The sequence below is a fragment of the Pectinophora gossypiella genome, chromosome 4 (assembly GCF_024362695.1).
Source record: "Pectinophora gossypiella chromosome 4, ilPecGoss1.1, whole genome shotgun sequence".
NCBI lineage: Eukaryota > Metazoa > Arthropoda > Insecta > Lepidoptera > Gelechiidae > Pectinophora > Pectinophora gossypiella.
The window spans coordinates 13,195,303-13,222,820 of NC_065407.1; the positions used below are offsets into that span (position 1 = coordinate 13,195,303).

General features: G+C 40.9%; 1 protein-coding gene across 1 annotated transcript; it reads left to right on the top strand.

Annotated features, from left to right (window-relative positions):
* Window positions 1-27,389, top strand: LOC126382357 (uncharacterized). Its single transcript, XM_050032168.1, has 14 exons — window positions 1-261; window positions 11,441-11,562; window positions 13,448-13,586; window positions 14,778-14,925; window positions 16,426-16,530; window positions 16,824-16,958; window positions 18,618-18,810; window positions 22,086-22,266; window positions 22,890-23,141; window positions 23,696-23,860; window positions 24,263-24,429; window positions 24,832-24,999; window positions 25,519-25,710; window positions 27,007-27,389. Exons 2-14 carry the CDS (start codon window positions 11,499-11,501, stop codon window positions 27,096-27,098), a joined length of 2,001 nt encoding a protein of 666 aa, XP_049888125.1. The 5' UTR covers window positions 1-261; window positions 11,441-11,498; the 3' UTR covers window positions 27,099-27,389.
* Window positions 27,390-27,518: the final 129 nt, after the last annotated feature.

Below are 27,518 nucleotides of genomic sequence, written 5' to 3' on the forward strand. Positions count from 1 at the left end.
GCGCGGGACATCGCCAGTCGACACTGGCGCGTGCTCGGCGGCAAAGTTGCGCGGCTCTCCGATACTATGGACGTTCGTTTTGTGTTAAATTCACAACTTGTGCACGTTGTGAGTTCTGTGCAGTTATAAAGTGTTATTGTGCAGACAAAATTGTTTACACTCTGGATTTTCTTCATAAAATTGGCGGGCGAAAGTTCTATTCTCATGAGAAAATACCTACATTCGAACGTGCGAAGTTAATTTTGTAAATAGGTAGAATAAGTAAGTATACCTACCAACCTAATCATACCTAAGAAAAGAAAAATAACTTGGAAACTTGTTGTTATTGAAATTGCATTGTTACCAGTTGTTTTCGAAAGCAATAATTTTATTTAAATTGTTTATAGATGAATGGTTAAAGGTGAAAATCTACAATTTATATAAGACGGGTTTAATTATAATATACCTAAATACTTAAATTAAAACATACGATAATAACTGCAGAAGTAAAAATATATTCGCGTAAAAGGCTCATAAATAGACACATTAGAATAAAAACATTTATTTTAATATTTGTAAATGCACTCCTATCTGATCTGCGGGAGTGAGTTTTTGTATTCCTAACAAATAACAATCGAGTTTTCAGATAATTTTGTAACAGAAAAATGCTTACTTATTGATTTATTTTAATGTCGTACTAGGTACCTACCTACCTATTGATGTAATAAATAAGTTTAGTTAAAACAGTTGAAAAGCGTTAGGTAGGTGATGTAATAAAAATAATCGTTCTCTAACAACGGTAAATGTGCAATTCTGTAATGCCTTTGATATTAGATATTAAAAAGTGTTTCTACTTAATCTAATCATAATATTTGCTTGGTTGTCGTATGGCCACAAAGTATCGTAACTATGGAAAGGGTGGGGGAGCAACCGAGGGTAGGCCGCCCGTCCGGTGCCGGTGGACTTGCTGGGTGCGCCGACCTAAATACACGAAATATGCTGACATTTTAATTAAAAAGAACTGGCCTATGCTTATGGCCACACCTCAGTATGGAATAAGTGTTGCCTATGTGTTTGTATTTCGTTTGCGGAGAATAGCACTTATTTGTGCCATAAAAGCCTGTAATCGACATGGCCGAGATTTCTGGTTAACGGTGCAGTAGATAGAGTCATATCATAACGTATATAAACTCACGTCAATAATCCCAATTGGGATAGTCAGAGGCACACACATCAATCGCAAGATGATCCTAGTACCTACGCTTCATCGAGCTTTCTGTTAGACTAGTTAAAGTGATAGGTGGTGAGTCGTATCGCCGACTATAATAGTCGAGAGAGCCAACTGTGTTAATGAGCTTATTTACATTCATGTTCTAATATAATAAGCTTCTAATTGAAAATACATTATTTAAATAAGTATATCTTCGCGTAATTAGAAGTGGTAGAGTTAAGTTAGTACTGGTGAAATTTCACAACTTTTATTAATAAAACTGTACATTTATACAAAATAATAAATAGGGGAGTATGGTGGAAGTTATATTTTTAACTTGGATGGATTGAATGATGTCAGCGATGACGTCATGTCCATGCCTCGAAGCAGTAACCGGTTCCGCCACCCGCCGACCTCCAATTATGCTAATACCGTGCTGTTCCACTCTACTCCTCGCTGGAAAGGTCCTATACCGTCGGACTATAGCCCAAATTGGATCCACAATAACTTCGTTGATGGCATAACCGCAATAACAATTGATGCTTCGTCTTTTTTGCCACACATAGCTCTCAAGGAAACATGTTTCTAGAGTAGAGTTTCTTGTAGGACTAATTTCTTTCAACAAGTCTTAGCAAACAATTAAAAGTTTGATAGCCTTAATTTTTTGTCTGCTGCTCGATAAAAATAATTTGTGGCAATAAACGCTGTAAGCTAATGGCACGACTTCCGTCGAGTCGAGGCTATAATAAAAAGTTTGGCGGTTGATGCCATGCCATGGTGTAAACTGTGGGAATACGCGCTCGGCGACACATGTTAAAATCATTAAACTGGTTGGATTTAGAAAGGATAACTACATTGATATGTTTATATTGTAATTCGTTTTAAAACACTAATACTATCATCTTCTGCTGTATCTGAGAAGCTTTAAAGCTTATTGAGTACATGTACCTACCTACATAATAACATTTTATTAGAGCTATGTGCAATTAGAATACTTCTTTCATCTACTCGTATTTAGGTACCTATATCAATCCGGAAGAGAGCTGTGTTTATTTCAGCAACTGAACTCCGAAATAATGTGTTATTTCGACAGATTCGTTATGATAACTCAAGCCACAAGAGCTTTTAATATCGGGAAGCAGATACCTAGGTATCTATCCACAAAACCATCATTTGAAAACGCTACACATCATAAAAAACGATCTAATAAAAGTCTCTGCGATATTAATAGCTCTAGATCGCATCATGGGACAGCGACGTGACATTTTTGATTCAGACGAAATAGATAAGTTCCCTATAGATAGAGTTAGGGAGGATATACCTGCCTGCTCTTTAACAGTTTTCGTAGTAAGATTAGTGTCACTTCTGGAGTGGAGTAGTGGGCTTGGAGAAACAAAACAATGTGCGGCCCAGTTGTTCGCGGCGTGACGGCGCGCGGCGCGAGCATGAGCTCTTATCGGCACAAGACGCACCCACCTCACTCTCCCCTGCGTACCGTCTCGCCTCGCGACCGGACACGACAAGTTCAATGACCTGCCAACATATATTTTACAATAATAAACTACTTATTATGTACGTACGTACCTATTCACAAAACCTTTAACGACCGTAGGTAAAAAGCACTGCAACGCAAAACGAAAAACACAATAAGTACGTTGGTACTACACTTCGTATTGAAAATGAGACTGTCTGCCGTCGTCTGTTTTTCCAACTCGTTATAATCTGGGAGTGTTCAATGCAAGAGTGAATGGGCATTTGCTAGGTTAGCGTGATCCATGCTAGACCACATCGTCATTTACCATCAGGTGAGATTGTGGTCAAACGAGAGCCTATTTGACAAAAAAGAGCGTCCTTCGTTTTTGAAGTCAGTTAAAAAGTGTGTGCTGCATTACTAAATCGATAACTGAATAGGTACGTTTCGGATTACAAGTGGATCACAGTGGGTTAGATCATTGAGTTCCACAGACGATAAAATTGACAAAATATCCACTCTTGATTTAACCTACTGAATTGAATTGAATCGTGATTAATTTGACATTGGACGGAGACACAAGCACTCTAATTACATAATTGCACAACTTAAACTGAACCGTTTGTAATGAACTGATAAAAATTGTCTGCGTGCGTTGTTTTACGTTTCGCAATAGGTACCTACCTCCTTGGAAGGTATTCAACATGACTGTAGCATAAGTAAGTAGCTGTTACGTTTAATAATTAACAGCAGGCTCTGAACGGGGGGCTTCATCAAGAATGCACTTTTTATAGCGTCCTCTTTATTCTATTTTGAAAACCGATGTATGCCGTCAGAGCACCCTCCGTCTCTTCCCTTTTAAAATGAGTACTACCGAATGCCCGTACTTTGTTCAATGTTGATAGTCTTAGTTGTAGGGTCTTGTAGCCTGTAGCACGTAGGTTTATCCTACTTTGTATGTAGCGTATTACGTGCTCAGGCCATGTAAGTACTAATTTCGCTCCAAAAACCGAAACAATAAGAATCATAACCATGACTAAGTATGCTATTAACAATACCTAAGTATTGTAACTCAATGAAGTAGTTATGTCAAGAATAATAAGGGGGTTATCACCGCGGTTCAATGTGTAATGTTACTATAATTGGGATGAGCGCTATCAATACAAGCTTGTTTTTTTACTAATTATGCAACTTTAGGTATTAAGAGGAGCTCGGTGGCGCAGCGGTAAACGCGCTCGGTCTGCGATTGTTGAAGTTAAGCAACTTTCGCAAAGGCCGGATGGGTGACCAAAAAAAAAGTTTTTATCTCGAGCTCCACCGTGCTTCGGAAGGCACGTTAAGCCGTTGGTCCCGGCCCGGCTGCATTAGCAGTCGTTAATAACCACCAATCCGCACTGGGCCCGCGTGGTGGTTTAAGGCCCGTTCTCCCTATCCATCCATAGGGAAGGCCCTTGCCCCAGCAGTGGGGACGATAATGGGCTGGTGATGAGGTATTAAGCATGTCGCTTTTCTTACAAATTTCAGTTTGTGTTAATATCTAAAAAGTCTTATATCCCACAACTGGGCACATGCCCAGGCGGTATGGATCAATAGCCTAAATATGCTTATGGGTGGACTTCGAACTCAGTGAAAGACGTTTCACCATGACAATTAATGGTCTTCACAATCGGGTGCTTTCCGTATGTTTGCCTCACATGGCTAGTTGGCCAACCGTTCCGGAGTTCAGTGGCAGTTTGTAAGAAAGTTCGCGCCGCCGGATATCCGTGTGTGAACCCAAGCCTAACAAACTCGAATATCATAGGTCTTACTTAAATACCACGCTAGAAACTCTCCCGGTTAGCTTTAATTTGATTTACTTTGTTACAAATAAGGTTTGTATTCGTGATTTCTCTGGAAAATTTATTAATATTTAGAACCAATCATTTGTGCGCGTGACTTGAAATTAAATTCGTACGGTTACCAGTCGCGAAGCAGATGATATTCCATCGACATCCGGTAGCGGTAGTTGCATAAAATTATAACTACAAATTCTACAATGTAACAGACCCATATAGTCATCGAAAAATAGAGTTGATTGGCAATAAAGCTGCTAAAGGTATATAAAATATTATTGGATAAGGGGTACCTATTAATATTTTTTGAAACTACGGTGTTAGAATTCTGTAATTACTTATGAAACTACATTTTAAGAACAACTAAAATTGTCCTTGCTATGCTTAACAAGCAAAATGGAAACATGTGTTAACTAATAAGTAGGTACCTAGTTTTTGTGATACTAATTATAGATTGAGAAGTAAGTAAAGCGTAACTCTAGCAAAGGAAGATTCATATCTTATGATATGAATTTCGAATGTCTCATCGAACTTATAACAAATTAAATTAGTACTACGTGTATCTAAAAAAAACTGTTTGCATCATTCTTTATTGAGTAAATGACATAAATGTTGAACAGCGCAGGCGTCAGTTGTCGGACCTTCACCGATATAGCGGTGACGGCATCGCATCGCCCGTCGCACTCTCGCGATCTTGTCAGATCACATTCGTCGTAATGGTCATATCTAAATACCAATGCTACCATTACAGTACCTATTCTGTTTCCTTTAAAAGCGGAATTTATATTAAGTACTTGGACGCCGATTCATTGATTCCCTTACCTTGCTGCACTTGAAAATAGAGCGGATTGGATAAGCAAGCCAGTAAGCGCCAGTAAGCTTTTGGTGCACACCAAAGTTCATAATTTTGAAGTTCAACAGCGCTAAGAGCTTGACGCCAAGCGCGATGAATTAAGTGTGATCACCTGCGGCAATAAATTATCTCAACATAAGTATTAAAATGGTGTGCTCACATGCCCGCTATGTGTGACGATCTTTCCCAACATGGTTGGTTATAAGCCACATGCGAGCACATGAACGTCGGAGTTGAAGCGGTCGCCGTAGCCGAAACCGGCCGGATCACATCTCCTATCTTGGAAATGTCTTTAGGAAACTTACAACAGACACAACTTAAATGTTTGTAAGTAATCCGTATTTCAAGTCAAGTAGCCGTGGTAGCCCAGTTGAAAGAACGCATGACTCAATGTGAGGTCGCAGGTTCACTATGGCGCAGAGACCCTTGGGTTTCCATATACTCATTTCTCAAATTTCATCCAGATCGCACTAGCAATTTAGGCGCTAAAGGGTTAGCAGACGGGAGTCACTTAACTAGTTTATTTTTGACTGATTCTTGGTAGTCTGCTGGAACAATAAGGCCTCTCAACTGTACTATTAATATTCAATGTGTTGAGTAAAGTATGTTTCTGTTACGATTTGATTAAATTTATCATTTACAAGTTATCTTAGTACTTAGGTATAGAATAAATCGACGAACCTTGCGTGTCTAACAACTAACTGAAGACATTGCGTGAACCTACTTGCACTTATTATCATTCGTCTCCATTTACTGCGACCCGCAGTTCAACGGAGGTGTTCCAGTTTCCATATATCGCTTTCTTTATCGATTTGCGTTACCGTAGCCGACCCCGTAACCGTTCACTTGCTCCGCCATAGTTATTGCCTGTTTAGCAAACAGCAAACAGACTCTATCGAATTAATTTACATAAATACTCATTGTAAATGTGATTGCACGGAGCAAAAAAGTGATGAAGTGTTGTTGAGTTCGGACCTTGAATTAACAAAGAGAAACATAAAAAATCAGAGTACATTGAGTACTTATTGAAGGCATTGATAGTGTGGCAGTCATTCAACGCTGTTTCTTTGAACTACTAGTTTTTTATACACTTACTCACTATTTACTCATAGCACTTATAGTATAACGATAATGATTTAGATAACAAAAAATATTGACGGGTAAAGCTATAACAATATGTGGCGCAGCTTGCATGGTGTGCTATGTTCCAGTGGCTGACCACGATGCGTCACGAGTGGGGCAACGCTTTTTGTTACTAGCACGTGCTTGTTGCTCTATAAACTTTTTTTTAACGAAACTTATTGATTTGCCAAGGCGGCCTATCAGCTCGCGACACCGCTGGCGTGGTCAATGATTTCCCTCATTCGCTTATCGCTATCGGCCCACTATGTGGTCGTTTCATTCTCTCAGACGACGCCCACCGAGGTTCGCGCCCAACTCGGCATACTCAGGCCTGCTGTCTTAGTCTTTTTACCTTTTATACTAAAACTACAATATTTATCGTAACTGAGCCACAACTTTACTGAACTTAGAGGATAGATGGCCCATCTGTAAAATTCCAATACAAAGTGATTCTCACCTGTTCGCGTGACGAAAGGTTATTAGGGTGCGACTGGGGCAGGGGCACGGCGGCAGCGGAGGAATATAGAACAGTACAGAATTTTACCGATTGATGTGATACTATGGATACAGACAAGAAAATATTTGTGTCACTGTAATACCATTTTTATTGCAAATAAAAGATTATGAATTATTATGAATTGTCACGAAATACCTTTTTTTACCTTCGATGGGTTTGCTCTTGGCCCCAGACTTGCCCGAAGGCATTGACGAGGCCTAATACCTACTTATTTTATAAGTACTTAATGTAAGTATTATTTATTGACGACATCGGTGGTGTATTTTAAGGTAACGTGGTGGAGTTTTTGGGTTATAGCATAGTTCATACCCACGTTGGATAGCTGTGAGAATACATTTTCTTATTAAGTACCTACTAGCGGGCGCCCGCGTGGATTTCGGTTTCCGCGGTAAGAATTTCCGATTTTTTTAAATTGTTAAAGCCTATGTGGTATTCTGATGTATAAATAAGCTACAGTTTTGTAAAGTTTCATTAAAATCCATTCAATAGCGTTTTGCGTGAAAGAGTAACAAACATCGAAACAAACTCACATTTTAATATTAATAGTAAGAAGTTTCGCACTGGGCTGTACTCTACCTTCGAATCCTCGGGCTCTAAATAACTGAATTCGAAGTTACTATTTTGAATTCATGTTTGGAGCTTAATTAATATCAAATGGTTTCCAAGATTCGAGCCCGGTTGAAGGGAATACGCTCGTCCCCTATTACTTATCATAGCTGACTTAGCTGGGACTTATCATAACTGGAGAGGAGTACTGGACGTCTATACATACATACTGGGATACAGGGGCGATGCTATCTTATGTGTACTCAATTTTTCTGTTTTGCTGTCGTACATACCAGACTTGTGGGCAAGAGCTAATAGTAATTAGGTATTTATTGCGTAAGTAGGAACTTTATGAACTTCTACGACTCTAAAATATATCGTTTTTTTATGTTCTGTGGACTCTACGTTTCATTTAATTTTGTTTGTATTGACAACAACCATTCAAACGAGAAAAGACGGGTTTCATATTCTAAAGTCGTTTGCTCAATAAACAACTATGGATTTTCAATCAGCATCTAATATATGAGATTTCCAAATTCTGGTGATCACTGGCGGCCTGCCACAGCCCGCGGCGGCGTGTGCGCATGCAGCTGTCGTGTGAAAGTTTGGGACGGTTATGTTTATGTTTACGTCGCCGGGCGTAACCCAGATAGTCGGTAATACCCTTTAATAAAGAACAGCGGAACGCACGCACCAACGAACGGTTTCTGTATGAAATAATCACCCGAAATACCATTAACCTCATCTCATTTTGTAATATGCCGCCGGCGATGCATAACATTTTGAAACCCATGAAAGTAAAACCAGATAAAAACGGAGTCTGGTCAACTACATAAAAACAGTTGATACCGAACCGAACAGCCTCCGTTGGTTCAGTGGTTGAGTGTTGCGGTCACGTTAGAAGTCCTGGGTTCGAATCCCGGTGGACACATTGCAGATGTCCGAAAGTAAGATGATCAGTGCTTCGGAGGGCACGTTAAGCAGTCGGTTCCGGAAGTATGTACCTAGTCATTACAGGGTTATGTCAGGGCCTTTGGTGGCTCAATAGTAACCATGACACCGGGGTACATAAGCTTAGTCATTGATTTCGCAATCCATATGAGATAAAGAGTGGGCAGTTATATGCATCATGTGTGACATAATGTATGCATCCTCCAATAAAACTTTGTTGCTGAGTAATACATCATCATCAGCCATCTGCCCTTATCCCACTCTAGGTGTGGTCGGCAGAACATGTATTCCTTTTCCATTAATTTCTGTCAGTCGTCATTTTGACACTCACACTTTACACACACATATCCTTCTTTACACTCCATCCACACTTTCTTGGGTAAAAATCCACACATTCATACTTATAACTTTCCTCGTTATATACCTTTTAACGGCCTCCGTGGTCCAGTGGTTGAGCGTTGTGCTCACGATCCGGAGGTCCCGTGTTCCAATCCCGGTGGGAACAAATCCCAAAAATCATTTTGTGATCCCTAGTCTAGTTAGGACATTACAGGCTGATCACCTGATTGTTCAAAAAGCAAGATGATCTTGGTTTGGAAGGCACGTTAAGCCGTTGGTCCCGGTTATTACTTACTGATGTAAGTACGTAGTCGTTACATGAGTTATGTCAGGGGTCTATGTGGGTTCAATAGTAACCCTGATACCAGGGTTGATGGGGTTGGTAATTCACCTCACAACCCACAAGATAGAAGATATGCTCCTTAGCATTGCTCCTCAATTTCTCAGTGACCGGCGCTGCAAGCTGAGTATTAATACAATGACTGTTAAAACGTGTCAGTGGGCCGCTACTTAAGCTCTTCTATTTATACATCTAAACACTAAAACATTGTACTGTACAACTGGGTTTATGAGGCGCTGAAATCCCAATTTAATTTAATTTGTTGACCGGCCCATCCCAGTAAACCAAAGGTTGCGTCACCGCTAAGGAAAGACTGGCTGCGGAAATTGCGAGGTTGTCGGAAAGAAAACAATGCTGCGCTAAAGCACTATAACATAGTGGTAGGTAGGTGTAGGTACCTATTTACCCACGACAAAAATAAACATACATACATACATAAACTCACGCCCGTAATCGCTAATGGGGTGGGCAGAGCCACAAGTAATCAAAGACAACTTGCAGCCACTGTTGATACGAAGTCCAAAGATGGATATGATGAACCTTATGGTGATAAGGGATCAGCCTATCGCCCATAACATTAGTCCATCATGTTAGAGGACACAATCCCTCTGTCGGTTTTTACGACATGCCCGGGAAGAGAAACAGCTGAACGTGTTCTATGTTTTTTATATGCTCCCAGAACAGCATAGAAGCAAAAATAAACGTATGCTAAAATTGTTTATTCTGTTGTTACCTATTCTATCCACTTAACATCTCCCTAGCGTTGTCCCGTTTTCGCAGGGTGCGCCTACCTAACCTGAAGATTTGAGAGTTCCGGTTTTACACAGAAGCGACTGCCTGTCTGCTTTTACATAAACAGCCTACATACGTGCCACTGCTCGGCACAGGCCTCCCCTCAATCAACCGGAGGGTGTATAGAGCATACTCTACCACGCTGCTCCACTGCGGGTGTATGGGCTAGTGACCCGGGACCAACGGCTTACCGTGCCTTCCGAACATAGCGTGCATCTTACTTTTTCGGACTACTATTAGCATAACATAAACTCACGACTACATCCAAATTGGGGTAGTCAGAGGTACATACATCGCAATATAAACTAAGTACTTATTAATTAGGTTTACCGTCGGTATACTATTCTCTGTTCTATAGTATTAACAGCATTCAAGATTACACTGACTTTCACATATTTTATTGCTACAGCAGAACGCTGTGTGGTTTCAATTAGTTTTTTATTAATTGGATTATCTTTAAGCGATACTTCTGAATTAATCCTATTAAAAACTAACGTTGTTTTAGTTATAATGGACATTTATCTATAACAATAAAATTACTGATATGTTTTAATAAAAAACCGGGCCTGTCAAATCTTCAGGTTAGTTTAGCGGACCCTGTGAAAAACGGGATAGTGCTACGGGGATGATGATGTTTTAAACAAACAAATAATGGAATGATAGGCCTTTGAGTGAATATAAATAAGTACGTACTTACAAAGTTTGTTATAATTAATGTAAATATTAAATTACTTACCTACACGTATACTCATAGTCTCGCCAGTAATACCTAAATGGGTGAACAGAGACGCAGAAGACTTTTAGGAGATAACATATAAGCACTCCTGATAAATATCTGCGTCTCTGTTCCCACAGCAAATGCTGTTACATAGTTTTGTGCAGTCATATATAATTACAATGGATTGCCCGTCTCGTTTTCGTGGCTCTATTTTAGTATCGCATCTACCTACAATATGCCGGCTGTCGCATGTGGGCGACTAAATAAATGGCCCTGGCCCCAATTTACAAATCACAAAATCGTATATCATTGACTTACTATTATTACGAATACACCTGAGCGTTTAAAACGATTAGTAAGAGTCTGGCTAGCAAAAGCTGTGCAATTTAAAAAAAATACTGTAGCCAATATCACTACGTATGTACTAAGTATGTAGCCTAGTAGATTTAATGCTAAGCAGATTATATATTTTTCCGTAATTTTCCGTAACATCATAATGGAGGTAGGCCACCGCGATACAGGGTATTCTCTGAGATAGATAGATAGATAAAATACTTTATTGAGCACAAGGGACACAAAATACAGAGATAAGGACAACATATACAGAAAAGCAGAACAGGCGGCCTTATTGCTCATGCAGCAATTTCTTCCAGGCAACCTTTGGGTACAGGAAAATTTTGTACAAGTATAATAATAGCGGGTTAGCGCATTGTAACAAAATAAATATTTTAAAAGATAATTATTCTTACCTATATTTTTTCTTGTTTCAGCCCATAATGTTACGAGAAACGAAGTGATTCTATCGAAGAGCAAAATAAAGAAGTCAAGATGAAGCAGCTAGTGAACAAGAACCTTATCACGCTAAAATGCGTGCTGTTCTGCTTCCTCTCAGGTAAATTATTATTGACAGTCTTACATCTGTTCACGCGAGTTATAGTCGCCGGCATTGTCTATAATTAAGGACAAGGTTTTACATATTTCACTATCATTTAAGTAAGGGGCGGCGGCTGCTAGATGCGAAGAAAACACGGCAAAATTAAAGATGAACGCGTAACTGTTGATTCGGTTTTTTTACTCTATTAACTAGCTGGCACGGGAAACGATCGACATTGCTGTCTTGACTATTACTTTAATTACTGTAGCTCCGGACACCGGAGTCCCGGCCATTCAAAGTAAATCACTTGAACAGATCGTGTTTTATTCATACGTTGTCGCTGTCGAGGCAAAAAGTTGCCCTGTCGAGTCCAATGCGGCTAGTCACATCGCGGGCGTGTTGCAACCTTCCTTGTAAGGAGTGGGCTCAACGTAGGTACCGAATTATTTAGGGACCGTTCACCTCTTTGAGTCGCACTGCGGCTCAGTAACGTAACTAGATTGGGGGACACCCGCGGATATCGGGGTGTCACCCCAAGAATGATTGCAGTCGTCAAAACAAATGAAAATCATATAACCGAAACGAATGACTTTGATTTTTGACGAACATTCTTTGTCAGTAGGTAAGGAATTGCCGGCGGCTCGCGTTTTATAGGAGAACTTGGTTAAAATGGTTTTAAACCTTGTGATTTTTTCTCGGGTAACTACCTGACCTACCGACGACGGGTGACCTAATCTACGCCACTGCTGCGAATGGTAAAGTGACCTATTTGCTTTACGTCTTATACGGGCACAAACGCCTGCATTCAGTGCGGCGAGATGATTGCGCAGTAACAATTTAGTGTAACGGCTCTTAATAAAGACTTTTTGTTACTTAATCTGTACTGTAGACGTTGAGAGTTGCGATTGCGACCCGTCCGGTTCGTTAGTGCGTTGCTAACAAAATTTTTGAGAGGCTTCTAATTGCTGTCTATCACTTCACATTTCACTGTGTACAAACAAATGGAGGATGAGAGCCTTCAGAGCCAAAAAAAACAAACAAACGGAGTAGGTACGAAAAATGTTACTTACAGTTGATGCTAGCAATTGCATTTCGATCAGTGGTAGCAGTACATAGGTACCTACGTTACGGTAAATACGGTAATTTATATGTGTTGGCACATCCCGAGAATTTCAAAGATTGCTAGTTGTTTATCGGTATGTCATTCTCGAACGCGGATCGGATAAGAATAGGATGAATTGCGACAACGCCCTTAGGTACTTTTGTAAGTAAGTACGTAAATGTGATGTCATTGACAATAACTATCTATTAGGTACTAGTAATACCGCCTGGTAATTTCGTTCCCCGTGGAGTTTGGTAGGTACAGCGGTTTGTTTTTCTCTGGGAAACCTGTTTTTTCCAGTATGATCCAGTTTTAAATCAGCCCAGCAACAAGGAACTTTCTTGTTTAGCCTATGCCAGCAGTTTAGGCGTGAAGCGGTAGCAGACAGTTTACCGGGTAAGAGCCCTCAGCGCTCCCCATTTGTCCAGCCAAGTAGTTAATGCCATCTGCGGCAAATCGACAATAAGTCACGTCAAAAAAAAGGTAGTAGACAGAGCTATATTATCTTGGCGTTTGTAAATTAGCTAATATTAAGTTCCGATAACTCGCACTCGATATGATAGTACTAGCCCTAAACACCTCCACCGACCCGCTGTGGAGCAGCGTATCGGAGTATGTTCCTTATTCAAATTCAAAAATATAGACTTCGGATCGTATTTTTTTACATAACAAACGTTTCATCCGCCTAAAACTACTGCAGGTTCACACCTGTATAGCCTTAGAGAGGGGAAGCCTGTGCCCAAAGGATTGTACACATGTTGTCTTTGTTTATGTTGAACATTTTTTATGTATCATCATCAGGTGTGGGGTGCATTTTCCCGTTCCTGCCATTGCACATGCTGTCGGTGGGCCTGGACAGGGGGGAGGCTCGGCTAATATCTGCAGTCGCGCCCTGCATCGCTCTGCTGGGGCCGGCTATATTAGGACCACTGATTGACAAGTAAGTTGTGAACCTAGAGGACGCTCTGCTAATATCTTCTGTTGCGTCTGGCATTGCTCTGCTAGGGACGGCTATATTGGGATCATTGATTCACAAGTAAGTTGTGAACCGAGAGCACGCTCTGCTAATATCTTCTGTTGCGTCTGGCCTTGCTCTGCTAGGGCCGGCTATATTAGGACCACTGATTGACAAGTAAGTTGTGAACCGAGAGGACGCTGTGCTATCTTCTGTTGCGTCTGGCATTGCTCTGCTAGGGCCGGCTATATTAGGACCACTGATTGACAAGTAAGTTGTGAACCTAGAGGACGCTCTGGTAATATCTTCTGTTGCGTCTGGCATTGCTCTGCTAGGGCCAGCTACATTAGGACCATTGATTGACAAGAAAATTGTGAACCGGGAGGATGCTAATATCTTCCGTCGGGTCTGGCATCGCTAATGTGATTTATCTTTATACAGGTATCTCCCTTGTTATGTGGCCAGGGTGGTGTACCATAATTCATTTATATAGGTATCTCTTTCCAAAACCAAGTACTTAACTTACTTATTGACATTGTGTTTTGGCAATAAGTACCTAATATTAAAACAAGCAGATATTTTATCAACTGGGACATTGTCGAAATCACTTTGTGAGACTGTCCTTTGTTTGGTAAGGACTTTTCAGGCTTGAATCACCTGATTGTCCGAAAAAGTAAGATGATTCCGTGCTTCGGAGGGCACGTTAAGCCGTTGGTCCCGGCTATTAGCCGTAAAATCACCTCCACCAACAAGCATTGGACCAGCGTGGTGGTGTATGCTCCATACCCCCTCCGGTTGATTGAGGGGAGGTCTGTGCCCAGTAGTGGGACGTATATAGGCTGTTTACGTATGTATGTATGTACTTATTAAAAAAAGCAGATATGTTATCAACTGTAAAAGTCACTGTGGTCCTGTGGTTCATCAGCTTGCTTCTCAAACGGGGAACGCCCGATCGAACCCCGGTACCGGGCTTACTCCAATAAGTTCTACATTTATCTTAAGTGCAGTTTTCACTGGCACAGTTGACTCTACCATTATAGACGGCGATACGGCTCACCGATCACGTTGGTCTAACAGAAAGCTCGGTGAGTTGTGGGTACTTAGTTCATCTTGCAATGGATGTACGTCTGAATACCCCAATTGGGATGTAGTCGTGAACTTATGTTATGTTATCAGGTTATCAGTGGGCCGAGGCTCCACGGGCGGCGGCAATGGCCCCAGCGGCTCCGGACGCCTGCTTCGCATGGTGACCGCTCTCTGCCTCATATTGAGTGCCTTGTTCTACACGCTACTTCTCGCTGTGCCTTATACTGAGCGACATACGGTATGTTGATTACCGGGTGAGAGCCTTCAGCGCTCCCCATTTGTCCGGCAAGTAGTTAATGCCATCTGCGGCAAACCTAAGTCACGAAAAAAAATATGTTAATGATTGGGGATACCTAGGGAAAATAGTCAGCAACAACCAAACGATTTAACTTAACCCAACCTATGATTTGGTGCATGTCTCATCGTGGTCTTGGTTTGGTGTGTGTCAGGATCGAAGCAAATGGATAATTTTATAGTCTCTGCTTACCTTGGTGGGAAATACGCGTGAGTTTATGTATGTATTTATGTATGTCTCATCATAGATGAGGAATACCTATAGATTTACCTACACACCTATAGGATACCTAAGTTGTTGATTCAACCCGATTACGAGTTCCGCTTATGTCATTTGATTTAGTATATTAAAGTAAAGTAAAAAGTAAAGTAAAAATTCATTTATTTATAAAAGATATTTGCACAAAACTAAACAATTACAAACTTCAATTTTATAGTAATTTATACTCTAGATTAGTATTTGCACAAACTAATTTTTAGACTCCAATCTCCAAACTAGGCAATGCCTGTATTTTGGAAATTGGCGTTCGACCACAATTGGTGATTTGCTAATAAGAGTAAAATTGTCACGTAAGTAATTTACAAAATTATAGTAACATAGAAGGTTTAGTGCTGTGCAGTGAGAAAGGAAAAGGGAAGTTTCGTAGTGGGGTTGGGCTTGTTATTGTGCAAGTGTTGTGTGTGTGTGGTGTGTGTATGTGTATGAGTGTGCGCGTGTGTGTGTATATTACTCTATAGTAACATATATTATTATACTTAGGTACATCAATGATATTACCCATAAACGGAACTATACAAATGTTACAACAGAAAAAAGTTACGTCACTTCGCACAGATGATATACTTATAGGCACCAATGATATCACGTTTATTGATTGCTTACTTACTTAGGTACTTACTTTTAAGCAGGACTGGGTGCGAACAAAACCATAGAATGCGTTCAGCCTACCTTCTCGGATATATCGTGAAAATCGACAGAAGGATTGTCCTTATAGCCATTTCTAAGTTTATGAACCATTATGGTTGATGAGCTGATCACGTAGCACCATAATGGCCCCGATTCCTGGAGACACCTCCTAATGTTATTTTAGGTTATACCCGTCATTTTCTTTTCCGCCGAAAAGGAAAGGAACGGATGATTGACAACAGTTAATTTTAAAACGAATGAATAATCCGGGCGAATAAAATAGGCATCTCGCTGATATGCAATCTGTTTGACATGTCCTGTCAACTTAGTTCTGTCGAGTTATTGGCCAATGTAAAATTTTTAGAAGGTTGCTTTACATTTGTGCCTAAAATTGTCGTGTGTGCGATAAATTGTATGCCTGTCGATTACCTGTCCCTTTCTCTTTCGGCGGATAAGTTTTCTGATTTCATGTGGCTCAACCCACCCTATTAGCGACGTGAGTGTGAATTTATGTACCTATGTATTGATGTCGTGCAGGCTCGTCGACCTCAAGTGCTTTTCATGTGCGACGCGGATGGCGCTTACGTCATGCAGGAAGTCTGCACAGAGGGTATGCGGTGCAACAGATGGCCGGGAGAGAAGGTAACACATAGAAAAAATTCCTTAACACATTATATGGTATAGCATGTGTGGATGGATGTCCTGGTCTTAAAAGCACTGGATAGTCGGCAGAAACGGCTGGAGGACTTTGTGCGCCAAAATAGAACGTATGGGAACTTTACAGAAATGCATACGGAGGCCAAAAACGTCTAAATCAGAGGAGGAATTAGATCCTCACGGGGCGCTTTTACGCTTTAGGTACCTAGGAGGAACCATTAGAATGCACCATTTTTAAGTTCTGTGAGCTCCAGATTTCATGACCCATTGTTTTTCAGACAGGCGTGTTGGCAGTGGGAGCGTGTGAGTACGGGTGTGCCGACGACAACATGACCTGGGTTCTGGAGCCGTTCACCACCACATCTACCACCACAACGCTCAGCCCCATGTACAACAGTGTGGCTAATGCTACGGTACGTAAATATACCTCCTAAAATGTGACCCCGTGTAACTCCTGAGCGCACTCTACACTCGCGGTCCGATACCGACCCCGCCGGCGTGGTCGACGATTTTCCTTCTTCTTATCGTGTGGGTTGTGAGGTGGAATACCAGCCTCATCAACCCTGACGATTATCGCTATTGGCCTATTATGGTTGATTAATTCTTTCAAAAATAATTAAACCAAAAATACTTAGTAAGTAATTCTCTCAGACGACGCCTTGAGCCGGGGTTCGTGCCCGACTGTGTACCTTCAGGTATGTTGGCTTAAATTTTGTACCGAGTGGGAGCTTATTTCAACGCTCCTCATTTGTCCGGCCAAGTAGTTAATGCCTTACGTTACAAAAAAACTGCACTCTCGGCGTGGTGAATGGCTTAGCATAAAAGGCTCCTAACATGGCACACGTCACGACTACGTACTTATTTACTTCTGTAATGAGTACCTAAAACCAATGGCTTAGCATAAACTTTACTTTGGAATCACAATCATATACCTCGCAAGGCACTTTTCGCGGTTTGAAATAATGTTTGTTTCTACCAATGTTTATTGTAAAAACTCTAAGAGTCCAATCGCTGTATTTGGGACAGATGTTCTCACGTAGCTACATCGATCGCCATAAATAAGTTGCGTCACGTGCCCTTGATGAAGCCTTATTCACATTGTAATAATAAGTGACTACATATAAGCAAATTAGGCAAGACTTACCGTCAAAAAAAAGAGCGTACCTAATACTCATTTTCCTAGCATTATCCCGTCTTTCACAGGGTCTGCTTACCTAACCTGAAGATTTGACAGGTTCGGTTTTTTTACAGAAGCGACTGCCTGTCTGACCTTCTATCCCGCGGAGGGGAAACCAGCCCCTGTATTGGGCTGGTTAGGTTACATACCTCCGAAAATGCATTTCTCGGAATGAATGTGGGTTTCCTCACGATGTTTTCCTTCACCGCTGAGCACGTGATAATCATTTATGATCCAAACATGAATTCGAAAACAAATTCGACAATCATTGGTTTAGGCCTGGGTCGGATTCGAACCCGTTACCTCAAAGTGAGAGGCAAGCGTTCTACCAACTGGGCTACCACGGCTTACCTGTACTCCCATCTGAACGCACGCTCTTGACATCCCCCTGAAGACGCAGGTGCATATGGGCGACGGTAATTGCTTACATCAGGCGATCCGTCAGCTCGGTTGCCCCGCCTTTTTTTTTTTTGACGTGACTTATTGTAGATTTGCCGCAGATGGCATTAACTACTTGGCCGGACAAATGGGGAGCGCTGAAGGCTCTCACCCGGTACAACGTTTAAGACAACAGGCCTGAGGGTGCCCAGTTGGGCGCAAACCTCGGCTCAGGGCGTCGTCTGAGAGGAAAAATATTTGAAAGAATTAATCGACCCTAGTGGGTCGATAGCGATAAGCGCTGAGTGAGGGAAATCGTCAACCACGCCGGCGGGGTTGGTATCGGGGTCCTAAAGTGTTTGGTGTCGCGAGCTGATTGGCTGCCTCTATGGCGGTTGCCCCGCCCCCTATACCTAATATACATAAAAAAGAAGAAGTAGAAGTACATTTTTAGCCCTTCCCGAAGGAAACTATTTAGGTACTTACATAAATCAATTTAACCTTTTTTCTCCTCCAGCCGCCAGCGCCAGTAGAGCAAGACGACGACGACGGTATGGACTTCGAGACGAACCCCCCCCACCTGTGCTACAACGGCACGTGTCAGGTGTACATGGCGCACGCGGGGCGCATGCGCGTGCCGCTCTCTCTACTCGCGCCGGACCCGCTCGACAACGCCACCGACGAGTACGAGTGGTGCACTTATCGCACAGGTAATATACGGCTTGAATTAACATCCTACTTGTGCTACAAAGGCACAGTGTCAAGTGTACATGGCGCATGCGGGCCGCATGCGCGTGTCGGTCTCTACTTGCGCTTGAGTAGACTTCCTTAGGTACTTAACTACTATTCCGTGAAGAAAATGTTTGTAATGTAGGCAAGAGAAAAAGAAAAGCAGAGGAAGGGGAAGTACAAGCAAAAATACCTTAAGCACATGGCACACATTAAAAAAAGGGCGAACGTCGTCTCATATAAAAGTCAAAAAATTGGCATTTGATAGACTAGAATGGAGAATGCTACACCGACAAGAGCGTGGTTCTTTATAATAATGAATGTACGCAATCATGGAAGTACTTATCAGAATTTTTCAACAGTTCCTTGCCAGAATTTTATAAAAAAACTAGCTTTTGCCCGCGACTTCGTCCGCGTGGCGTGTTATATAAGAGAGAGATCTTTGTGTGTGTGGGAGTGCATATCAAATTTCAAGCATCTAACTTATGCAGTTTAGATTTTTTCATACAATTTTTTTCCCAATAACTCCCATTTTTCAAAATACAGCCAAAAATAAACTTTATATTTACTAAGGTATGCATGCATGCTAGATTGAATCAATTGATTGAATTGATTTTTTTTTAATTGATTGTTCATTGAGTTTTAATTTTAATACACACTTCCTCTCTTCCCTTCAACGTTGCTGTGCCCTACAGGGTCCATGTTTTAGTTCCTATGCCTATGTAACACCCCATTGTACTACATGGAATGCAATAAATAATTTAATTGAATTGAATTGAAAACATCTATCTTACGCGGTTTCGATTTTTTCATACAAATGTTTTTTTCCCGCTAACTCCCGTTTCCGTGGGAATTTTGCAATATCCTGTTGCAACTAAGGTTTAAGTTAACTAAGGTACCTGCATGCCAAATTTCAAGCGTCTAACTTAAGCGGTTTAGATTTTTCATACAAAAGGATTTTCCCGCTAATTTCCGTTCCCGTGGGAATTCCGGGAATTCCTTTCTTAGTGCACCTCTACGGTACCTAAGCTATGTCCCTTCCAAATTTCAAATGCCTACATTTAGCCGTTCAGGCTATGCGTTGATATGTCAGTCACTGAGTCAGTCAGTTTCTCCTTTTATTTAGATTTGATTTTTTCATACAAATGTTTTTTCCCGCTAACTACCGTTCCCGTGGGAATTTTGTAATATTCTGTTGCAACTAAGCTTTAAGTTTACTAAAGTACCTGCATGCCAAATTTCAAACGTCTAACTTGAGTGGTTTAGATTTTTCATAAAAAAGGATTTTCCCGCTAATTCCCGTTCCCGTGGGAATTTCGGGAATTCATTTCTTAGTACACCTCTACGGTGTCTAAGGTACCTGCGTGCCAAATTTTAAACATCTTACTTGAATGGTTTAGATTTTTCATACAAAAGGATTTTCCCGTTAATTCCCGTTCCCGTGGGAATTTCGGGAATTCCTTTCTTAGTGCACCTCCACGGTACCTAAGGTACCTGCATGACAAATTTCAAACGTCTAACTTGAATGGTTTAGATTTTTCATACAAAAGGATTTTCCCGCTAATTCCCGTTCTCGTGAGAATTTCGGGAATTCCTTTCTTAGTGCACCTCCACGGTACCTAAGGTATCTGCATGCTAAATTTCAAATGTCTAACTTGAGTGGTTTAGATTTTTCATACAAAAGGTATTTCCCGCTAATTCCCGTTCCCGTGAGAATTTTGGGAATTCCTTTCTTAGTGCACCTCTACGGTACCTATGGTACCTGCATGCCAAATTTCAAACGTCTAACTTGAGTGGTTTAGATTTTTCATACAAAAGGATTTTCCCGCTAATTCCCGTTCCCGTGGGAATTTCGGGAATTCCTTTCTTAGTACACCTCTACGGTATCTAAGGTACCTGCATGACAAATTTCAAACATCTAACTTGAATGGTTTAGATTTTTCATACAAAAATATTTTTCCGCTAATTCCCGTTCCCGTGGGAATTTCGGGAATTCCTTTCTTAGTGCACCTCTACGTTATCTAAGGTACCTGCATGCCAAATTTCAAAAGTCTAACTTGAGTGGTTTAGATTTTTCATACAAAAGGATTTTCCCGCTAATTCCCGTTCCCGTGGGAATTTCGGGAATTCCTTTCTTAGTGCACCTCTACGTTATCTAAGGTACCTGCATGCCAAATTTCAAAAGTCTAACTTGAGTGGTTTAGGTTTTTCATACAAAAGGATTTCCCTTCACTACTCTGCTCCTATTGATTGTAGCGTGATGAAAAGTATACTATGACCTGTCCAGGAGTGTGAAGAATAATTGTACCAAGTTTCATTAAAATCCGTCCAGTAGTTTTTGTTTCTATAAGGAACATACAGACAGACAGACAGACAGACAGACAGACAGACAGACAGACAGACAGACAGACAGACAGACAAAAATTTTACTGATTGCATTTTTGGCATCAGTATCGATCACTTATCACCCCCTGATAGTTATTTTGAAAAAATATTTAATGTACAGAATTGACCTCTCTACAGATTTATTATAAGTATAGAAGATGTAGGGAAACGTCAGTTACATAATGAAGCAGCATCGTTTTGAATGAGTCCGCTGCACCATGCGCTTAACCTGACAACATGTCCTTATAGTTTGTTTAAGGCGTCTTCTCCATCTGTGCTACAACGGCACGTGTCAAGTGTACCTACATGGCTCACTGTTAGGTCAAAGTATTTATTGCATAGCATGTGGTAAACAGTTGTTAAAATTGATTCAGTATCACATATACCTAAGTGGTGTTAGTGACATGATCGTAACGAATACTGAGGGGGATGATTTAGACCGTGATTCTGAGTTAAAATCAAGTGTCATTTTTTGTCGCAAAATTCCTGATTTTTTTGTGGATTTATAAATGAGCTCAGCTGATCCTCTCAGAATTCTTTATGACATTACGTATGTACGAATACTTGGGGGGATGATTCAGACTATGACTCTGAGTTGATATCAAGTGGAATTTCCTTTCATGACAATTTTAGTGTTTGTTTTTTATTACTTACCTACTTATTTTCAGTTCCATACTTTTGCGACGGATAATTCCACTTGATATCAACTGAAATCATCCTTCAAAGTTTTCGTTACAATGTCACTAACACCCTATAAGTATGAACTCCCGGAAGGGTACCTACAGCAAAAACAAATCTAAATTACTTACTTAAACCAAATGGTCGTTAGTTAGCTATGGTACTTTTTTACTCACCAACTCGCTGTTTCCAGGTTTACCATCCCACTGTCTAGTACCAGCAGACAAGCTGGAATATAGCGAGGACTGCCGTCCAGCCGTGAGGTGTCAGGTGTTGGACCCGTATGATGAGCCGGGCGGCGTGTTGGCCGACGCTGAGTGCCGGCTAGTCATCGGAGACCCTGCTTACAGCTTCTGGACGTACTTCGTCATCAGGTGAGGGGACTGTAGGGGTCATGGAAGAATCTCTTTTACAGATACAAGCTCCATACATAAACATATAGAGGTGATAAAGGGAGTGTATTCCATTGTCGTGTAATGAGGTCCTAGTAGACCGGTTATTACGTCATTACCCTAACAGTGCGACGCTTTTTGTCATTTTGTAATTTTTAAGTTTGTAGGTGTATGTTCACGCTTGGAAACCATACTTCAATACGTCCCAGACGGTGACGAACTGGAGTAGGATTTCTAGGTTAATATGCTATAGGTTAAATCCTCACATCATTCTACTCGTCAACCTGGCGTGACTCACTTCGTCTCAGCCGGCGGGGACGTATTGAACTAGCATTTCTAATTACGCGACCCAGTGATGTTACATGGATGTTGAAAAATACACTGTGTCGATTAACGCTTGACAATGCAGTATAAACGATGGAAACAATAATTCACGATAATAGCAGACTTGTAACTTGACATGGATTCTTGGAAGGGAACATATAAATTACTCGCGTTGACATTCTTAAGGCCGCCAAATGGCTGTTTGTTATCTGTGATTTTTTGCAATGTTTTATGTATGTGTGTGCAATAAAGTATATTTGATTTTGATTGATTCTTTACAGGGTGTTAGCAGACATTTGGCCAACAGCCGCATTAGCCCTGCTGGGCGCCGCGTGTGTCATAGCCACGCGGGAGACTTCTTTAGGACGAGGCGACGTCGGCAGGCAGCTGGCGTTTGGCACAATCGGCCTCGCTATCTTCCCCCCGCTCGCAGGGCTAGCTGCTCAGGAGATGCCTGAAACTCCTTACTTAGTGCCTTTCATAATGCATGCCGTCTTTATGATCATTGGCGCCATCATTTTGTTGGTTGACAAGTAAGTTGCTCTCTAAAACTCGACGAAATGTGAGACACGTCTCCCCTCCGCTCAGTTACTGGGAACGTACCAAGTTAGGCAAAAACGTCTTCCTAATTATTATTTATTCGTAGTCCTAATGTCATAGAATAAGGAATAATCTGTGGGAATAATACTACTGCATAGTTTGATATCATAATTTAGGAACATAGCAACATCTTTAGGATGGCATTTGCGACGATGAAGTCGTCGAAAAATTACTTGATCGCAATAAGTATAAGTTCTTGGTAAAATTATATTATCTACCTGTAGTCGCTTTGCAATAAATAGTCTTTAATACAGGATGTTAGTGACATTGTAACGAAAACTTTGAGTGATGATTCACACATGATTCTGAGTTGATATCAAAAAAACATGAATTTTGCGACGGAAAATTCCACTTGATTTCAACACAGAATCATGGTCTGAATCATCCCTCTTAGTATTCGTTACGATGTCACTAACACCCTTTACAGTTAGTAATATTGCTGTCTAGACAACCTGAGACTAACCCGGCATTTCTTTATTTCCCCCAGAAACATGCCGCTATCGACCCCAGAATGGTGGTGGCACACGGCGACTGGCGTGCTGGCTATGCCGATGAATGTGATCCGTCGGTACGGTGCTGAAACAGCTGCGGTGTTTGCCGTGGTCGCTCTACTCGGCATATTGTGGAGTGGCATCGACGCCTATTTGCCATGGTAAGGAATACCGGACTTTAACATAAATAACCCGTGAGCATCAAAGATACCCTGCCAGTTCGACTGTAATAATTATTAGATACCCTGCGCTGATGATTTGCCGTTTTAAAACGGTTATTTTACACACATTCCTATATTTGCATTCATCGGTAAGGCGTGGATACTTAGTTCATATTGCGATGGATGTACCTCTGACTACCTCAATTAGGATATAGTTACCCGTTTTTCACGAGGTCAGTTTTAAGTACCTATCCTGACGATACTTTAGGTCCGGTGTTTTAACAGAAGCTACAACCAGTCTGACCTTCAATCCCTAGTTTTTTTAAGTAAAGGTAAATTTCTCGGATTTTTTTTTCTTCGCGATGTTTTCCAATATTGGATTTTCATCGATGTTGTTTCCAGGACGGTAAGGGAAGTGAACGGCACGCTGACAGAGTTGGGTCTGATGATGACAGTGGGCGCACTGCCCGCCATACCGGCGCTGTGGTGGGCCGAGGCCCTGGTCGACTACATCGGACACTCAAACGTCTTCATCATGGCTTTCACCTTCTACTGTCTGCGCTATACTGGTAAGTTTTCATTTTCCGATAGTCTTCTGTCATGGGTTGTGAGATCAATAACGGGCCACAAAAGAGAATGTAAATCAGTACGCTTTCCGATCACTACACTGACTTGATTGAAAAGCACTTTCGGATAATCAAGTGCAATGTTCTAACCAAACTTGGGACCAGTGTTTTTTTGTGAAATGTCCCCACCGTGACTCGAACCTGAGACATCCGGATCATGAGCCCGACGCTCAACACAACATTTTTTAGAACGAAGAGTTAATAATGTATCACTCACTGGCTTCATTGCAGACCCTTTCTCAGAATTTCGTTCTCGATTCTTCTTTCCTTTTTGCCGAGATTGTCAAGCCATATCTATTATTCGTTCTAACTCAAAACCCTTTTTAATCCATTTCTTTCTTGCAGGTCTAGCATATAGTAAGGACTACATAGGGCTTGTATCCTGCGAAGTTTTGGAAGTGTTCACCCTGAGCCTGGTGTGGGTGACAGCAGTGCTGTACTTCAGACATCTCGTGCCGAGGAAATACACCGCCACCGGTCAAGCCTTGCCTGTTATAGCTCATTTTTGTCTTGGTAAGTCGTAGTCCCTCCTCCTCAAAGATCAAAAAAGGGTAAAGGTTTTAACCTTAATCTTTAAAAACGGAGTTAAATTAGGTAAAAAAGGGGTTGAATCAAAAAAGGTTAGGTTAGATGAAAAAAGCTTAGGTAAGATAAAAAAAAGAATTAGGTTAAATAAAAAAGGAATTAAGTTTGTTAAAAAAGGGTTAGGTTGGTTAAAGGATTAGGGTAGTTAAAAAATGGTTAGGTTAGTTTAAAAAAGGGTTATGTTAGTTTAAAAAAGGGTTATGTTAGTTTAAAAAGGGTTAGTTTAGTTTAAAAAGGGTTAGGTTAGTTTTAAAAGGGTTAGGTGAGTTTTAAAATGGTTAGGTCAGATAAAAAAGGGTTATGTTATTTTAAAAATGGGGGTACCCAGGTCAGAAAGGAACGGATCCAAAAATGTGTACACACTTTTGCAAAATATTAATCGCGATATGTTAGGACTTTTTCTAATCCCGGAAATACCCGGGATTATCCAATAATTCAAATTTTTAGGTCGCTGCATCGGCGCGATTATAAGCGGGATGGTGACACTTGAACCTCCGCTGGAGTCGGCTCGCGACGTGTGCCGCGCGCTGGCCGTGGTGGCGCTACTGGCTGCAGCTATCTACCTCGGACTGTACCACCTGCTGCTGGCGCCGCGGTGCGCTTCACCGGCGCAGTCACCGCCTCATCACCTATTGCAAGGTAATTTCTTGCCTTTTATCCAGCTGTTAGTCATACATTTTGTCCGTCGTAATGTCCAAAGTACGTCGTATTGTATTGTCTTGAAATATGGTTCAAGTCCTAAGCACACCCGATCGTGTGCGGCGTAAGAACAAGCGAGACCGATAGTCCTCGCTTTCTTATCCCTTAATGTCTTACGGCAATTTAAACTTTAGTATAAAGTTTTAAACCTACTAATTAAGCCTCCATAAAAAAGGCGATAAGTCCAGAAAGCTCGGTGAGGTGTGGGTACTTAAGACTGATGTACCCCTGACTGACTACCCCCAATGGAATATAGTCGTGAGCTTATGTTTTTATGTTACCTCCATAAAATGAAGCAAAAAAATAATAATTTATACCTACTTTGAAAGTAGTAAAAAGCTACTTTTTTGCGTCAATGTCAATGCTTCTGCATTAATTTAACTTTCTCTGCTTAGTGTGGGAGGGAGAAATCCATAACCTGTGCGCTCTTCTCATAAAACGTTATGCAAATGTGATTTAGAGCCGCTTTCATTGTTAACCGCCCTCTTATACTGTTTGTTATAAAAGCTTGCACTGTGGACGGACAGCTTTCTGCTAAAGGTATGTTTAAATAAGTCACGGGCACACCAAATTGTAGTACCGACACAAACTTACTTCCTACTTAGACGATAACGCTTACTAATTTTTTTTTGGGTATAATCACTATTACAGAACTCATAAAATCCTAAAACTCTGATGACATTATATCGACTTTGGTGTCCAAAAAGGCCACATCAAAGCAATTCATCAGCAATATTGCAATTTGACATTTGCGCATATAAAAGTGCGCAATATCAACAAATGTCAAATAGCAAAATTGCTTTCTTAGACCAATTGCAACAATTTTAGACCCCTTATCTGTTCCTGTGATAGTGACTATTCCATGCAAAACTGAAAGCTCTGACAGGGCATACGATTCATAAGAATCCGTTCTAAAACTAGCTCTCTCTTTCTTGCACTTGTTATAAGTGAAGGACGGCACCAGTTCAAAAGCTGTTGAACTGTAATAATATTAAGTTTTGTGACTGAATGAATAGGCATCAATTATTAGTTTCAAGATGACAATATGTAGGTAGAAATAGATGAGCTGCGTCTCGCACGAGGACCACAGATTAGTCGATTATACGTGTTCCTCACATACGGCCGTGTATCATTTCGCCACCCTCGCTCCGGTTATTAGAGCTGGCGACGAGGATGGGATAACACAAGCTCGCTCCGGTTATAACACAAGTACATTGAATATTTCTCCGTTTTCAGGATTGAACACCAACGGAGCGTCTAACGGAACATACTCCCCGATGCGAGTCTACCACGAAGAACGTTCCAGAAAGGGCCATTTCCGCTATTAGTCACACACCGCTTGTTGTTCGCTTAGTCCTACGTTATTCCTTCTGTCTATCAATCTGTGTACCTATCATAGCATAATATTTTTTAACAATTTAAAGTACATAAGTTTTTTTATAAGTACAGAAATGTGATACCCTTAAGTGCTTCTTAAATATTTGTTTTTAATTTTTTATTCAAAAACAGTATTTATTTCACAAATTATATTTAAGTCACTTATAATTGTACTGCCTTATGGTTGCATTTGTATAATTTTACTGGAAAACGTTTTTTAATAAAATTAAGTCTTTATCCAATTCAATTTTCTTATTTTATTCGCGTACAAAATAACAGAATATTTTTGTTATACAATAATAATGTGCAAATTATAGTAAAATAGGTTTTCACTATAGTTTAAATAACTATTTTGAGATTATACAAGTTAC

Coding starts and splice junctions, on each gene's coding strand:
- LOC126382357 (XM_050032168.1), top strand. CDS start 11,499: ATGAAGCAGCTAGTGAACAAGAACCTTATCACGCTAAAATGCGTGCTG. Junction 16,959..18,617: donor ACAGTGTGGCTAATGCTACG/GTACGTAAATAT, acceptor TTTCTCCTCCAG/CCGCCAGCGCCAGTAGAGCA. Junction 25,711..27,006: donor GCCTCATCACCTATTGCAAG/GTAATTTCTTGC, acceptor CTCCGTTTTCAG/GATTGAACACCAACGGAGCG.